Raw genomic sequence first — 18440 nt, 5'->3', positions numbered from 1 at the left:
TTCTCTCGCGTAAAATTGGAAGTGTCTTGCCGACGTTTCGACGAAGTCCCATTCGTCATCTTCAGGCTGGTGTTTTCAGCTTTGTGTTTCAAGGAGCAATGTGTGGTCTTAGCTGTTTCTTCCTTTTAACTGCCAGTGGGGGTATGAACTGATTGGGTGGGAGGTTGGCTGTGTTCTGATTGGGTGGAGGTGTGTTCTGATTGGTTAGGGGTTTGGCTGTGCTCTGATTGGATGGGGGGTTGGCTGTGCTCTGATTGGATGGGAGGGTTGGCTGTGCTCTGATTGGATGGGGGAGTGTTCTGTTTGGGTGGGGGCTTTGTTGTGCTCAGGTTAGTCTGAGTTGCAGGGGGATTTAAGATGGTGGGCTGCCTTGCTATTTTTTGGCTTCGCGTTCGTAGTCGTACCTCATCTTCATGGTGGGTGTCAGTTTGCTTCATGTATGGATTGGAGGGGTTTAAAGTGGCTAATGATGCAGCGGTGGTCTGGCTTCTGGTTTGTGGTCGTGCCTCATCATCGGTGTGGCTTTGGGTTTGCTTTTTGCGTGGATGTGTGGTGGTGACTTCCTGTGTGGTTTTAGTGAGTGTGGGTCTGGTGTCATTCTTTGTGTTAGGGAGTCGTTTGTCAATAAGGGCGGGTTTCCAAATGGCTGGTAGGCAGGAGGTATCATCTCATTTGTTCATGCTGTGTGGGCGTTTTTCTATCTCGATGACTTCTCTGATTATTCTGTTATCATAATGTTCAGTTTTGGTGATAGTTCTGGTATTTCTAAAGTCAATTTCATGTCCTGTGGTTTTAAGGTGTTGGACCAGGGAAGATGTTGGTTCCTCTGTTTTGACTCTTATGTTCTTCAATGCGTGCACTTATTCTTCTGTTGGTTTGTCCGATGTATGTGGTGGGACAAGCGGTGCACAGGATTTCATATACTCCTTGATTTTCTAACTCAATTCTGTCTTTGGGGTTTCTTAGGATGGTGGATATTTTTTTCTGTTTGTGCAGAATGCTGTTTTGATGTTGTGTTTATGGAGGATCTTGCTGATTCTGTCTGTGGTGCCTTTTATGTATGGGAGGAGGGCTTTGCCATTTTCTTGTACTCTGTCTTGGATTTTAGTGGGGGTTTCTTTTTGGATTAGGTTTGTAATTTCTTTGGAATCCATTGGATGTTAGTACATTAGTGAGAGTGTGTAGTTCGGTTTTTAGGTGTTAGATATTTTCTCTTTGCACCCTGATAGAGAAACATCTGCCGCTGCCTAGGATTCAACTCTCAACCTTCAAGTGGGAGGTGGGCACCTTCACCTCTAGGCCACCACACTGTTCTTACAGAGGTAAAATAATAATTAATAAATGTTCTAGCCAGATCAGATCATAAAATAGGAGAAAAATAAAGTAAATACCAAACAAGGCAGGTAGTCTAGCTCTCAATTGCTTAAAACTGTGTAACTTAAGAATTTGTTTTTAACGGATTCCCACTTATCTATATCAACATTAGAAAAATTGCTTAAACATTATACAGAATGTATATGAAAACCAATAATACACATGCATGCATACACTTCAATTAATGAGCATCTGTAATATTTACCTTGACTTTGAGTCAGGTGAAGAATTTTTGATGTAACATATCTGGCAGTGTCCACTTCTACCAAACATTCTGCATTGATCTTCTCCAGTTGTGCCAACAGACTTAAAATCCGAGAGTTGTTAGTTACACTGGAGAAAACAAATATATTTAGGCTGTGATATGATGGGAAGTTTTCAGAGTACAGAATGAAATGTGAAGCAATTTAAAATTAGGAAAATGACCCCAAATGTTACATAGAGAAAAATAATATACAGTTGACAGTTCTTTGCTTTTCCATATTACTGAGAAAGGGAGCAGAAAAAAAGAGCATTAAAATGTTTAACACTAAACGGAATATATAAACTCAATCTTGGCAGTTTCTTAGCAAACAGATATTCAGGGACCTTCATTTATTACTGCAAGATGAATACATACAGGAAACTAGACTGGTGAATCTAAATGGCCTTTTTCCCAGGCTCTTTCTTTGCATTCAATTTTTTCTATACCTGTACAAAATACAGATGTGCTTATTTTCACTTTACTTTTCAAGAAGACTAAAAATTAACTAAAACCACAGACAACTGAAGGGTAAGAAAAATATTAATATTAATTTCTATATATACACATACCTTAACTCTGTAGGAACTTTACACATTAAGGTCATGTTTCTCAAACTGGAGGTTGTGCACCAGTGGTGGGGGATGGCACACAACAGATACTAGGTCACAAAACAGTGCCTTTCTGTGAAGTCCACTAGATGAGTTTGATACAGAAGTATGTTGAATGCAAATACCAAAACGCTATTTGAAGTCCACTGTTCTTTTTATTACTGCATTTGTTTTGGAAGGCATAGAGTTCCATAGAAAACTCACCTAACCCTCTACAGAATGAATAGGACGAAGCTCTTGAGGCTGCAATAAAAGGGGAATTCCAAGAGTGGTGTATGCATTTACAAGCATCAAGCAGGAACCGAAAGAAAGCCTGGTTCTACTTGCTGTCTTGAGAATTCATTAAAGCCTCTTTTAGTTTGTAGGGACTTCAGACACTAACAGGCTGTGACTTTTATGTCAACAGGATTAATAGCTGGCTATTTTCTGCAAAGATATATTTTCATTAGTTTGAGGGGACTGGCTTTTTAACAGTTTAATCGCTTTTCTTTAGTTGGATTATGTGATTGTTAACTGTGTAGAGCAGCGATAGGCAATTAATTTCTTCAAGGGGCCAGATGAGAAACTGGGATGCTGTGGAGGGCCGAACCAATGTAACCTTATCTGATGTCCTCAAATTCTATTACCTCTACTCCTTAGGCTGCTCCAGGCGAGGGTGATGCTATGCAGGCATAGAAAAGTGCTTTCTGTCCTCGTCACAACTGAAGGAAAGCACGGCAATTGCACACAGCTAGATACAACTCAGTTTCTTCTCCTGCCCCCTGTGGCCTGCTTACTGTATATTCCGGCATATAAGACGACTTTTGAGAGCGTTGAAACAGGCGCCGAACTCGGGGGTCGTCTTATACGCCGAGTCATTTTATATGCCAGAAATAAGGTAGTTTCTGGCATATAAGACGACTTTCTAGGCATGCGACTCGGTGTCGATCGTCTTACACGCCGGAAATAACGTAGTTTCCGGCGTATAAGACGACTTTCTAGGCATGCGACTCGGCGTCGATCGTCTTATACGCCGGAAACACCGGTAGTTTCCGGCGTATAAGACGACTTTCTAGGCATGCGACTCAGCATCGATCGTCTTGCGACTCGGCATTGAACTCGGGGGTCGTCTTATACGCCGGGTTGCCCTATACGCCGGAATATACGGTATATACATTTGATTTCTAATTTCTGATTGACCTCATGTGGGCTGGACACAGACAGCCAAAGGGCTGGATGTGGCCTAGGGCAGTAAAATTCCCAGGTCTGGTGTAGAGTCTTATGGAATAGGCAGTAATTAATTGTGATATATTTGAAAATGAGTTGGTGAAATCTAGTTTCAAATACAGAAAGTCCTATAATTGGGAACAGGATTTCCACCAAGAGATGCAGTCAGAAAATGCAATGTCAAATGACCATGTCACTTATCAAAGAAATTCCAACACTTCCATTGCTGCTGTTAAGTGATCTGGTCGCTATTTGTGACCTCCTACCAGCTTCCCCATTGCCTTTGCTTATAGGAAACCAGCAAAGAAGGCCAGAATTCTAAAGACTAATTATGCTACACTTGTTCAGCACCACTGTTAAGTTCAAATGGTTGTTGAATGAACTGTCATTAACCGAGGACCACCTGTACTTTATGTCCATTCAAAATGAAAGTAAACATGACTAAGGTATTTGATTATGCTAAACAGCCTCTGAAATCATGACAGCAGAATTAATATGAACATATTTTAATGAAAGGGATATGAGACTTCTATACTAATATTTCAAAATCAATTCAAATTGTTGTTTATATTTTGTAAAAGGTCAACTGGTTATCATTAGTGTTTACAGAAAACCCAACATGTGTCAAAGTACACTGTGGATTAAATAGTTTTACTTTTAACAGGTTTCTTAGTTTAGGTTTAAATTTATGTAACAAATTCCAGAATGCAAGATGACTAATAAAAGGCCACCCACTATTTTTGTAGATAACTATCAAAGCTGGATCCAAAAGATGCAGTCAGTATGAATACACATCTTCAAGATGGCAGCCGGTCCTAATCCTATTCAGAATATTCTACTACAATTCTTTCTACCTAATAGGTCTCTTTTCACTGAACTTTCAATTAGTATTTTATGCCAACCCTAGGGCCGCAGACTGGTACCGGTTTGTAGCCTGTTAGGAACTGGGCTGCACAAGCGAGCATAGCTTCATTTGCACATGTGTGGGATCTAGGTAGGGCACAAAACCATTCCCCTCTGCCGTTGCCATCACCAGTCCATGGAAAAATTGTTTTCGTGGTAACCAGTCTCCAGTTTGGAAAAAAAAGGGGAAAAAATGTAGATTTCCCCAAAGCTGAGGATACCCTGTTCCTTTATAGTACTTTATAATTAACAGTCTAGAGAACCACAGAAGAAAAAAAACATGTTTAAATAAAATTAGGGAGTGAGTTGCACAATGTGTAGAAGTACAGAGTAGTAGCTACTGCATTTTAAGAATTGGCAGTGCAAGACATTCCACTTACGATCTTGTAAGAATAAGCATGATAATTTATTTTATACATATATTGAAATATGGCCAGCCTGAATAAACTGTTTAATAATAGTGTCAGTGTTTGTTTATTGAACCTATAACATATTACCATTCTTTGGGCCGCTATTACAAACCAATTCTACTGCACATTAGAAAATGGTCTAAATTTATAATTTATTACACAATCATCTCTTTCAATTCAGAAATGAACATATTAAAACTTAACTATATTTAAAATAATTCATTTTACAGTTATTATATCACATACACCTTTCTTGTTTAATACATTATTAATTCCTTGGCTACTCTATGCAAATCATTTTTATACATTTATAGAAAGAGACAAATAGTCATTAGTATCATAGAATCTCACATTAAAAGAAAATATACAATATAAAAAGAATATAAGTGAATGTAATGTAGATTCAAATTCCTGTACATAGTTGCAATTATTTGATGTTCATTTGATCAACTACTTTTTGAATAAACTTCATAAATAAATAAGCAGTTCCTTTGTTCTGAGCAGGTGAAACACTGCTTTTTTGTTAACAACAATTTCGAAGTAGGGTTGTGCAAAATGGTTAATCTTGAAATATTTCGAGCTCCAAATTGTACAGTGGCCCAGAGAGGCCTAGAACTCAAGATATAAATCTCACCTGAAATTGGATGTTTTGAGAAATTCTGAATAAAAAAAGTCTGAATATTTTATTGACTCCTATTTCCCATCACATTTAAATCAGGACCTTGGGCAATAGTGCAGTTTGCCCATTCAAAAGAATCAGTGAGACTACATTTTTCATAAATCTTTTTTATATTTTTAAAATTTAGCAGAGGTTTAGTAGTCATGGTGTGTTCCTTGCCCCTTTCAAATATTAAGACATCCACTGTATTAAATGAAAAATTGGATTCCTCCCCCCAAAATTAGGAAAACCCTTTCCCCCCACCTCTATATTTTAAAAGCCTAAACAATAACCTAAGTATAAGATATACACACTGTCCCCAAAATGTCCTAAAACATACACAAAGGCACAAAAGCTTTGCTAACCTATTTATTCAATTGTTGTTCCTTCTGGGTTTATTTTTTCTTTTTACCACAGAAAATATTGTAACACTGAAATGCACCTTTGTATCACTGACCTTTAAGAAGAAGAAGATTTTGCTATTACTTCCCCTACATAATATTAATACTCTCATTATCTGTTTGTATCAAGTTAACCCAAACAGTGCATGACATCACAACAGATTTTGAATCAAGGTACCTAAAATTCGTTAACTTAAAGAATGCATAAAAAAAAATCCAGGACACATTATTCCTGTGGAATTGAATGTCCACAATGTTCAGATCAGTTTTATTCATAGTTGTGGTTGTTGCAGTGTCCCTGAAGTTATAATCATTATTTCCAAATCTCCCTGCCACCTTGGGAGTAATGGGGAAGCCGGCAGGAAGTCGGAAATCACTCTGTTTATCTGTTCAGGTATGGTAATAGTGACATACTATTGAAGGTATTTAGTTATCACAATTATTTTTCTATTTATGATGTATACTCTTCTTAGATCAGTGGTTCTCAACTTGTGGGTCGGGACCCCATTTGGGGTCGAACGACCATTTCACGGGGGTCGCCAAACAACGCAGTCCGCCATTTTCCCCCCTTTTCCTTAGCTGTGCTACTCCCTTTTATTCTATTGGCTTTTGAAAGCCAATAGAATAGACTCTCTTGAATAGAGTCTAATTCTATTGGCTTTCAAAAGCCAATAGGAATTGTCCAGGCTGTCTCTGCCCTGCTGAGCACACCAAAAGTCCCATTCTGCAAACGGTGCTGCACCAGTTGAGTAGTCCTCGACTTACGACTGGTTGAGTAGTCCTCAACTTACGACTGGTTGGGGGTCGCGGCATTAAAAAGGTTGAGAACCACTGTCTTAGATGATCACTGGATTGTCTAGCATTGGGGTAAAAAATATTCTGGCTGCCTAAAATTTGATGTTCATTCTGTTAACCCAGACTGCACTATCTTTGTCTCAAAGGATGTCCCAATTGATCAGAATTGTTCAGTAACATTGAAAAATGAAACAAATTAAAATTTCTGGGGATGGCCTTTGGCATACCGTTCAAACCCACTTAGGTCTCAAATATATAGAAGTTGTACACACCTGAACTTCAGAGTCACATATTATATCACGTTAAATCTTAATGTGATTTGTAGCTTTGATTCAGTATTGTATAAAGCAGGGTACGTACTATGCTTTTTTCAACAGTCCTGGATTAAAATACACCATAGCTTATCAAAATGTGAGGATCTAGCCAATGATTTCTCAATAAGTAAGAATGTATAATCTTTAATTCAAGTTTTTAAATAAAAAACCACAAGGCAATTTTCCAAATCATACATAAAAGAATGCAATGATTAAATACCGTATCTTGATTTATTTCCTTATTCACACAGAGAAGCCAAACTCAAACAAGACTGCATGCTCATACATGAAACAATTCACTCATAGTTTGAACATTTGATTTTCACTCCAGGAATCAGTGTGGTGAAATAATATGTCTTCCTACTCATAAAGCAACAGAATAAGTGCTAACAGAAAATTTAACCCTTTTTTAAATTGCCCTATTAAAAACAGTTTGTTATACTAAAAATAATCATCAATTAGAATTTTATTGTGAGATGTAACTTTTTAGTATCTTTCCTCACATCTAACCCCTAACTTAAACAATAATTCTAAAAAACAGAAGAACAGGTTGTTGGAATTAGACATGATTTTATATGCCAGATCCCAGACATTGCAAGAGACTCCCACAGCAATGTAAATAGAATAAAAATAATCTGAAAATACCACTTGAGATGCACATCAAGCCTGAATATATACTACATTCTAGAATGGAAAATGACTGATACTAGAAAGATGTACACATAGTCACTAAGAAGGTTGTAATTTTAAAATGGCAATCCTATGTTGAAAATTAAAAACATACCTGCTTTGAAAATTTAAATATCGAGAGAATACATCTAATTATTGAGTTTAAGTACTTTTATATATATCACCTATTCTAAAAACAGGAAAGGAAACTTGATACATACATAAAAATGATGTAACAGAACACAGCATTTACCTATTATCTACCTAGGTTTTTTATTGTGGCTTTGAGTCAGTTTTGACTCCTAGCAATTGCCTGGACTTCACAATTTTCCTGGAAACATTTTTAGATTGGTTTACCACTGCCTACCTCCTAGGACTGAGAGAGATTGACTGGATGAAAATCACCCAGTTAAGATTCGGGCCTAAGGTAGTACTTGAAATCACTGTCTTCTAGCTTCTACCCTGATACTTTTAATCAAGTATCAAGCGCTTCTCAATCCTGAGTAAATTACCCCACATTGGGTAAGAGTGTTTTTTCTTTGGGTAACAATACACAACCCAGTACCAATCACAACAGGGACAGTTAAATAAGGGCTTTCTAATAAGCAATTTTGGGTAATGAAAAAAGTGTGGGTTGCAAGACAAAGAAAGCATTTAAAATGTAAATACAGGTGACAGACCAAGAGAAAGTCCTGCATAGGAACTCTTTATTGGATGTATAAAAGAAGCTGGCTGAAGTTTTAAAATTAAAGGGGAAATACAAATGAGAATGGCCTGGACAATATCATTTTGTCGATTTACAAAAGAGATTTGTTAAAGCCTCAAAGCTTTTTCAATGGGACCAAAAAGAAGAGAAATCAAATCCAATGACAATATTGGAATGAATTAAAGATTGAGTAAAAGGAAAAGGAAAGAATATAAACTTGGTTTACTTTATCAAGATTAAAATAAGAAATGTTTTCATAAAGTCCTGGCAATTAGAGATTTTTAGCTTATATCAAGATTGAAAAGTTGATGTCTTATGAATTCGTTTATAGATAGGTTATGGGAAGAATAGATATCTGTTTGTAACCTTCTAAGTGGTGAAGAGCCATCAAATCTGTTTATATTTGTGATGAAGATTGGAAATCGCTTCTTTATATATTTTGTTTCTTTTTCCTTACTTTCTTTTTCCTTTCTTTCTCTGAGTTTAATTTTCTTAGTTTCTATTACTGTCTTTAAAATCTTCAATAAAAATTACATATGCACAAACATACATGTACAATAAAAGGTAGATATAAATGGAAGCTGTTACTAGATCCCACAATTCTGAACAATTTTTGTCCAGTCCCTAGTTTCTCATTTTGGAGAAAATTGTTGAGAAGGTGATTGGGCTACATCTTCAAAGGGTCCTGAAGAAAACAAATTATATATTTCTCTCAGTCAGGTTTCACACCATACATACTACTGATAAGTCTTGGTCACTTTTCAATGAACTCTGGCAGAGTCAGGATGGAGTGCAGCCATCCTAGTTCTTGAACTCTTAGTAGCCTTTGATACCATCAACCATGGTATCCTTCTAGAATACTTATGATTAGATTTGGGGAACATGGAGTTTCTGTGATTTTCTTTTCTCCAAGGTAAGTTCTAGTCAATATTGATAATGGGGAAGAGGTTGCCAGGTTCCTGTATTATTATGCAGGGTACTACAAGGTTTGACACTTTCACTCTTGTTGTTTAACATCTATATGAAGTTGCTAACTGAGGTGCTGTCTATTAAAGCCGTCAATGGCACAGGCGTATGTCTGCTTGTTTGGACACTGTTGGCAAGCTTTGGGCCCCATCAATTAAACAGTCACCCGATAAGGCAAGACAGGAAGTAGGCCTTCTTTGCTACTGTTTTTTTCCTCTGGAAAAGGGCAAAAAATTTCTATGGCTACCACCCTGGTTTTATTTTCAAAAACATCCTTAAAACCTATTTTTTTTCCTCCTAGCCCTGAACCAATTTGAACAATGGGGTACTAAGAATGCTCCTCTACACTGCTTCATTCAATTCTCTACATATCATGAGCTGAGCAGCATTAAATTTTTAATTCATTTAACTTAATTTAAGTTTTGACAATATATTTCAGAAGCAATTTTCATTTTCCTTAGGAAACTACATTGAGAGACTGGTCATGTAACAAACAGAAATATTTCATTAAAAATGGTTTAATGATTTAAAATATCAGTAAAATATAAGCATGTTTTTCTTCCATAGTTTAAAAAACAGTATTACGGAAATTCTGGCCATTATCAGTACTGATATGAATTAATTGAGCATTTCGATAGTTTGAATAAATGTTGCTCAATATCTGAGTAACATTTCTTTGTTTCAATACTGCTACCCTTTCTCAGGCTTTCCAACTTACCGAGAAATATTTCCCTCTTGCCAAGACTGAGCGGAGTTGTCCAGAGCTACCCACTTTCCAAGTGGTTTAAACATCCTGACTGTAACATGGAATCGGTGACTACGCCTCATTCCTGCATTCTTTCTTCTAAAAGTGCCTTAATCCAAACTGAAAACTAAGTGTAATCTATAGCTTAATCATTCCTTAAACAGTGATCTAATTCTAGAGCCAGATCAAGACACAACTGCTATATGGTATGTTACCAGGGCAACCACTTCATGTCATAAGGCCATAGTTCCTTCAAGACTAAACCCAGAAACCTTGAGATTGTTTTACAGAATTCAGAAGACTGATTCTGGTACAAATGTAATAGTAATACTTCTTTGGGAGTAAGTTTTATTCAAAACAATAAAAGGGTCATTTCACAAATATGGCATTCCTTCATGTGAGCATACTTATTTTACATAACCATGATTAGACAAAAATTTCAGGCTATATTTATCTTTACATACAGTAAATGTGATTATGCTGCATGCAAGTTACACAGTCAATTATAATTATTTCCACCTAATATTTCCTGGTAACTTATAACTTTCGTAGTACATAAAGCAGTTGGGAAAAGGAACAAATAAAAACAGCAATTTTCAACAGGCATAGCCTTTGGATCCATCCACTGAGCTCAGCAAGGACAAAAATATATTATTTTTCATAATTTATGAAATATTTTTCTAATTCTATGGGTAATTCGCAGAATTCCATTTCCATTTTTTGGAATATCTGTTAATAATTCATTAACTAACTATTCCATTTCTTTTTTTACATTTTTTTCTATTTATCTCCAAAGTTAAAATACAACTAACTATTCTATTTTAACCAATTTGAACAAATGTAGTTTATTTTAAGTGTTTTATTTTAAAATGACATTTCTTAAATGTACAGACACTGTATTAAGGATTTGTGACAAAATATGCACATAGTATTCTTACTGATACTCTGCTACCTATTATGTCCCACAGAGTACTCTCACAAGATAATAAAATTGAAAAAAAAATGTTTGGTGTAAAAGATTTGTAGACAGCTTACACAAAAGTTGAAATCTGACAAGCATGCAGACATAACTAATTGATATGAGGTATGAAAATATAGGAAGGAAAATATTCTGAACTGAGTATGTTACAAATTAATCAAATGCAAGAAAAAATGATACAATCTCATCTAGAGCATAATATTTGATTCCTAGAATGAGAAAATTTAAACTTCCGTATTTTGCAAACAATTATATATAAGATTTATCAAATGTTTCCCTATTGTGAAATGTTGTAAGTGTATATATCCTATTCCAGGGGTAGGCAACCCAAAACACTCAAAGAGCCACTTGGACCCGTTTCCCACCAAAAACAAAACACCGGGAGCCGCAAAACCCTTTTGATATCTAAAATGGAAGATAACACTGCATATATCCTTTTTTACCTTTATTATAGGTGTGTGTGTGTTTGTGTGTGTGTGTATGTTATGTATGTATGTGTGTATATTAAAAATAAAAGTAAAAATATGACATTAAAAATAAAAGTAAAAATATGACTCTTGGGAATATCCATACTATTAAAACAATGATCACCAAGAGAATGCTTTAAGAGAATAAAATTACATACACACAAAGGTAAAAAAAGGATATATGCAGTGTTATCTTCATTTTAGATGTCAAAAGGGTCTCTCTCTTTCTCTCTGTCTCTCTCCCTCCCTCTCTATCTGCCCTTGGTCTGCCACTCCTCTTCCCCCCCCCTCTCTCTCCCTCTCTCTCTCTATTTCTCTCCCTCTCTTTCTCCCCCCCCTCCTATCTGCTGCTCACCTGGCAAGCTTCAACCTGTTGTCCAACAAGCTCAGGGGCAGGCAACCTCGTCTCTTTTATGACTCATGGACTTCAACTCCCAGAATTCCTGAGTCAGCCTAGCTGGGCTAGCTAGCTCTCTCCTGCCCTTCCTGCTTCCTGCAGAGACGCAGCAAAGGAAGGAGCTCCACCCAGTAAGCTTTTCAGCTCCTCGGAGAACACTGTGAGTGCACTCTCTTTTGCACATACACACACAGACACACACACCCAGACACAGAGAGAGAGATAGAGAGAGAAGCAGGGAAGTGCAATTGCCTGTCTCTGTCTCTCTCTGCAAAGGCAGGCTGGGAGCCACAGGGGAAGGCTCAAAGAGCCGCATGCGGCTCCGGAGCCGCAGGTTGCCGACCTGTGTCCTATTCCACACTATTTCTCAAACATATCTCTGCTAAGAAAAACCAGGCCATATTAAAAAAATCATTCCAGATGTAGTACCTTTATCATTGGTATCACTGGCTTAGCTGAAAGCAATTCTCAGATAGAAATGTAAAAAAATAATGCAAAACACAAATATATTTATATTATTTTGGAATACATATTGCATAGAACCCAAGCCAATTGTGTCTCAAGCTATGAGTTATACACAGTACTGCCAATATCTACACAGAAGATGAAAGGATAAACAGTCCTAACTGAGGACAGAAAATTCAAAGCTATGTAGCAACACAAAAATGCTCAACAAAAACAAATAGAAAGAAAATCTAAAATAGACAGATGTGCAATGGCTGCTTGGCTGATACTCTAAATGAGAGCTTGGTACGTAACATTTTGCTTCATGTTTTTTTAATAGCTTTCACATTTAACAAGTTCAAATACAACAGAGATTCCACATATATTATCAATTTTCTTTTACTTCAGTTATTTAATCCAAACAGTATTTTTGCACACTACAAGTTAAACTTATTCTCATAATTATATATAAAAAGATAGTAATAATTTTAATTTTACAGAAAACCTACTGAACATAGTCCCACTCTGTTAGAGAATTCTTCTCAATTTTTATTTTCCAATTAAACTTAAAAATGTTAATAATTTTGAAATTATTACGTAAAAATAATATTAAAATACACTTAAATACATTAAAACTATCATCTGGGCATAAAAGGAAAAATAATCAGTTCAATTTTATAAATCAGATTTTGGGTTATGAAACTATATATCACTTTCATAAATAAAGGTAACTTCAAAAAGATTCTTATTGTTAGAAGATATTGTAAGATATTAGAATTTCATGGCAAAAGATTAGTTCTTTTATTTTTGTAAGAAAGCTTTCTATGTTAAATCTTTGGAGAAAGCCATGGTATACTAATACTAGTTTTTCAAATACACATATTTCCGTTTTCAATTAACTTTTTAATAATCAGGTTTGCTATCATACAATCAGGAACATTATCATTTTGAGTACACTTACACATAAAGTTCAAAGATTAAATTCAGGATTTGCAAAAAAAATGAAAGAGAAGACAAGAGAAAGGGAAAAAACAATCCAATTCTTACAAATCAGAATTTAAAAAAAAAACATAATGAAATTGTTTTCTTACTGATTACCTTTTTTCTGATGCCATTTTCAATTTATTCATTCTGGAGAGTTTTTTGAGATTTTATCACAAAAAGTTCAGTTGTTCATATCAACATATTATCTGAAAAAGAATGAAGCGTATACAAGTATATGCACACAGACTATTTGGCAGATGAAGTTGATGTAATGTATACTTAATAAGTAATGTGAAAATGGGGCTAAGAAAAAAAAACACATAATTTGCAGACAAATCTCTAAAAATTACCAGCTGTGTTAAAATGGCTCCAGAAATACAGATTAGGACTATAATTTCAGTTATATTTAATTAATGGTTTCACTACAATTATTGCAGCTGGCTAGGAAAAAAGGAGAAGGAACTGCCTATGAGCACTCATTTTTTCATATAACCTGCACATCCATCCATTCCTTATCGGCAGAAAACCAGCAATCTGGCCTCACTAGTTGGCTGATTAGATTCTTTTCTATTTCATGGTTTGTATCTTTTACGATGGCATCATGGCATCCGGCCTTCTCAATTCCTGGCAAATAGATGGGGAAGAAATGGAGGTAGTGACAGATTTTATTTTTCTGGGCTCCAAGATCACCTCAGATGGGGACTGCAGCCAAGAAATTAAAAGACGCTTGCTCCTGGGGAGGAAAGCTATGGCAAATCTAGACAGCATACTAAAAAGCAGAGACATCACCCTGCCAACAAAAGTGCGTATAGTCCAGGCCATGGTTTTCCCAGTTGCAATGTATGGCTGTGAAAGTTGGACCATAAGAAAGGCTGAGCACAAAAGAATTGAGGCCTTTGAACTATGGTGCTGGAGAAGACTCCTGCGAGTCCCTTGGACTGCAAGGCGTTCAAACCGGTCAGTCCTAGAAAAGATCAACCCCGACTGCTCTTTAGAAGGCCAGATCCTGAAGTTGAAACTCAAATACTTTGGCCACCTAATGAGAAGGAAGGACTCACTGGAAAAGCCTAATGCTGGGAAAGATTGAGGGCAATAGAAGAAGGGGACGACAGAGAATGAGATGGCTGGATGGAGTCACTGAAGCAGTAGGTGAGAACTTAAATGGACTCCAGAAGATGGTAGAGGACAGGAAGACCTGGGGGAACGTTGTCCATGGGGTCGCGATGGGTCGGACACGACTTCGCAATTAACAACAATCTTTTACGAGGTAGTCCTCGATTTAAGACCACAATGGAGCCCAAAATTTCTGTTGTTGTGAAACATTTGTTAAGTGAGTTTTGCCCCATTTTACAACCTTTATTGCCACAGTTCTTAAGTAAATCACTGCAGTTGATAAATTAGTAACCCACTTATTAAGTGAATCTGATTACCTCATTGCCTTTGCTTGTGAGAAGGTCACAAAAGGTGATCACTGAACTTTGGGACACAGCAACGGTAAATATAAACTCCTTGGCACAGAATAATTAAAATTATTTTTTTCCAATTAGATACTACTTATTGCTTTTATTGTAATTCCTTTGTTATCAGCCACCCAAGGACATTGAAAGTTGAGTAGTATACAAGTTTAATATTATTATTTACTATTACTGCCTCTATTACTCTTTTTTAACTATTCTAGACAGCTTCCTTTTGTCAATAAAACGAGTGTAGAAACGCGAAAGACTGCTTCGGCAGCGTTAGCATCGATGATTACTTCCAATCATGCTGTGGTTGTTACTTCTGGAAAATACATCTTTTATCCATTCCTATAGGTAAAAGGATGATGCTCTCTTCCATACTATCTTTATAACGGCTCAGGCTCATCGGGTAACATCTGATGGCCCATGCTTCTTTCAGACAAAGACATTCCAATCTGGCTTGTGTCCAGGAAGTCTCCAAATGCCCTTTAGAGACTCCTCCCACTGACCCATTAACAAATCAGCATTTAACCCAATAACTGCCAGATATTCTAATATACTGATACATGCTCTCTAGTTAGGGTTACATAGAGCTATAAAAGGTTACATAGAGCTATACGGTGCTCTATCAATGAAGATTCTTGGTCACCCAAGTAGAGTTGTCTTTAAGTGGAACCATGGCAACTGGACTTTTTCTTTTTTGGTTTGAAACATTTTGCTGCTTATCCAAGTAGCTTCTTCAGTCTGACTTCAGTTTTTCAGACTGAAGAAGCTACTTCAATAAGCAGCAAAATGTTTCAAACCAAAAAAAAGAAAAGAAGTCTAGTTGCCATGACTCATCTTCTAGATAAGAATAAAATGGTTCTAGACAATTAAACTGCCACACATATTTATGTACTAAAGAGGGTATTGAGATCTTGGCATCTCTACTTAAAATAAATTAACTTGGAGGAGTCGAATAAACTTTCAACATTCATTGCCAGGAATATATAACACTACATTAGTTATATTAATGGTCTGAGTGGTCTATATCAAGCTTTTCTACTGGTAAGGAGTTCAGGAGCAATAAAAGTATACAGACAGCAACCTTTTTAAATATTTCATTTCATTAAATAAAATTGCCCTAATTTGGGCATTATTTTCAATAAAGTAGAATTTCTTCCAACTCATAAGCTTATTGTTTCCAGGTAATCCTTACTTAACGATCACAATGGCGACCGGCATCTCTATTACTACATGGTGGCCTTATTAAGCATGGCATCACATGACTCACTACTTTCTGTTGGCTTTCGCACTGACTTTGCTTCTCAAGAGCCTGCTGTGAAAGTTGCTGTTATGGTTCTGGCTAATGAAACACTTCAAAGAACTTCCAAGCATTGATTTTCCTAAAAGTCATTTATTGTTACAAAATGTCGGCACAGGCATAATGCAAAATGCCGACATTTTGTAACAATAAATGACTTTTAGGAAAATCAATGCCTGGAAGTTCTTTGAAGTGTTTCATTAGCCAGAACCATAACATCATGCCAAGATCTAAATTCTCTTCCCCAGAGCAATTAAATTATCAGCATGTTCCCTCCCTAAATTAGCTGTCATATATCACGTTATCCAATTAGTGTGAAGGTCAAAGGTTTCCTTCCTCTCTCTTTCCCGGGCTTTTCCCTCCACCCTCTTCTGCTCTGCATTAACTCTAAAAATACCAGACAGTTCTGCACATTGTCAAAGCAAGAATATACAGTATATGAAGCATTGACAGTTGCAGTTGGTGATCATGTGACTACAGGAAGCTGCAATAGCCTCAACTTTGAGGACCAGACATAAGTCTCACTTTTTAGTGTGTTGTAACTTTGAATGGTCGCTGAACAAGTGTTCAGTAGCAAGGACTTACCTGACCAGCCTTCACAGAAATACCTTAAAGGACAAAACTGACCAGAATAAACATGACCTTGCATACAACATGGACCACCAATGTAGGTCATAAGAAGATGGCAATTCAGTATTACCACTATACAGGTTCGGTAAGTTTTTAATGCATAAAAAATCCTGCCTCAAATATTAAAACTACATTACCACACTAACTCAAAATGCCAAGATGCTATTCTCAGTTAGGGATTTTCTTTAAAAAGCTATATCTGACTATTAACTAATTAAAGATTATGCCAAAATTTTAAATATTGTACCTTTGAATAAACATGTTCATAGCAATAAAAATGGCACTTTTTTGTTCAGTAACATTACTTTGCATTTCTATTTCTTCCCAATTAATTATGTGGCCAAATCATTTATTGCAAGACTTAAAATCTTGCAAGCTCATCAGACATCAGGTCTTGCGATTATAGATTACTTTGGTATATATAATTATATATATCAAAGACACTCAAAAACACCTTCAACCCATATTTTTTGAGCAATACTGTACAATGGGAATGTTCTCCTTTGTCATCCACTTGTTATTTTCATTCATTCTTTTCTTCTAGTTCAAAAACGTAAATATTTTAACAGACACCAGTCTATCTATTTATGCTTTCTGTCTTAAGAGTACTTGTGGACAAAACTTTCATTGTGCAATTACCCAGCTTTCATAAAATATTTAGGAGATAAGGTAGCCTAGACAAAAGGATTTCCTTCTTGTAACCATCCTGCATCTTTTCAAAAATTCTTCAGCCACTTCCCTCAGAAGCATCTTTTAGAGCTCCACAACTTTTGCATTATAATACCAAAGATCTTATATTAGATCTTATACTTGATACTGAAAACATAGTTTGAATAATGCTGCTATTTCTTATGCTAGCAGATATCTTTGCTACTTTTAAAAATCCCTTCCATAATCATCATCATCATCATCATCATCATAATAAAGTTGGAAGGGATGTTGGAGGTTATCAAGTCTAACCCCCTGCTCAGGCAGGTAATCCTATACCATTTCGGACAAATGGCTGTCCAGTTTCTTCTTAAAAACTTCCAGTGTTGGAGCATTCACCGCTTCTGGAGGCAGGTTGTTCCACTGGTTAATTGTTCTAACTGCCAGGAAGTTTCTCCTTAGTTGTAGGTTGCTTCTCTCCTTGATTAGTTTCCATCCGTTGCTTCTTGTCCTGCCTTCAGGTGCTTTGGAAAATAGCTTGACTCCCTCTTCTCTGTGGCAGCCCCTGAGATATTGGAACACTGCTATCATGTCCCACCTTGTCCTTCTCTTCGTTAAACTAGACATACCCAATTCCATCAACCTTTCCTTATATGTTTTAATCTCCAGGCCCCTAATCATCTTTGTTGCTCTTCTCTGTACGCTTTCTACAGTCTCAACATCTTTTTTACATCATGGTGACCAAAACTGGATGCAGTATTCCAAGTGTGGCCTTACCAAGGCATTGTAGAGTGGTATTAATACGTCGCATGATTTTAATTCTATCCCTCTGTTAATGCAGCCTAGCACTGAGTTGGCTTTTTTGGCAGCTGCAGCACACTGCTGGTTTATATTTAAATGATTGTCCACTAGGACTCCGAGATCCCTCATTATAACTACAACATGATAAAACTCATTAAATTAATGCCTTTAAATTCAGGTAGTCCCCAACTTATGACTGATGATTTAATGAGACTGTTCAAAGTTATGACAACCTCAGAAAGTGTGTTTTACAGTCTGTAAAGCACTTCTGGTTGTCATAAATGTCGTGCTGCCTTCCCCTTTCCATGGACATTTGACTGCATTTTGGGTA

General features: G+C 36.5%; 1 protein-coding gene across 8 annotated transcripts in view; it reads right to left on the bottom strand.

The window, feature by feature from the left end:
- AGTPBP1 (ATP/GTP binding protein 1) overlaps positions 1-18440 on the bottom strand; it is a 75863-nt gene that overhangs the window by 46971 nt on the left and 10452 nt on the right. For 3 of the 8 annotated variants that reach the window (XM_039343909.1, XM_039343911.1, XM_039343908.1), the window contains exons 2-3: positions 13385-13476; positions 1580-1707 (exon numbers count right to left, since the gene is read on the bottom strand). In XM_039343909.1, the coding sequence (XP_039199843.1) occupies positions 1580-1707; positions 13385-13416 (160 nt within the window). In that variant the 5' untranslated portion in view covers positions 13417-13476. Of the gene's footprint in view, positions 1-1579; positions 1708-9972; positions 11287-13384; positions 13477-18440 lie in introns of those variants that run through there. The other 5 variants (XM_039343906.1, XM_039343907.1, XM_039343913.1 and 2 more) reach the window with 4 other exon arrangements.

The sequence above is a fragment of the Crotalus tigris genome, unplaced genomic scaffold (assembly GCF_016545835.1).
Source record: "Crotalus tigris isolate CLP2741 ecotype Arizona unplaced genomic scaffold, ASM1654583v1 scf7180000017881.257975618366:2651188, whole genome shotgun sequence".
NCBI lineage: Eukaryota > Metazoa > Chordata > Lepidosauria > Squamata > Viperidae > Crotalus > Crotalus tigris.
The sequence above is the reverse complement of the archived record's forward strand: the minus strand, read 5'-3'. Positions and strand labels throughout refer to the sequence as shown.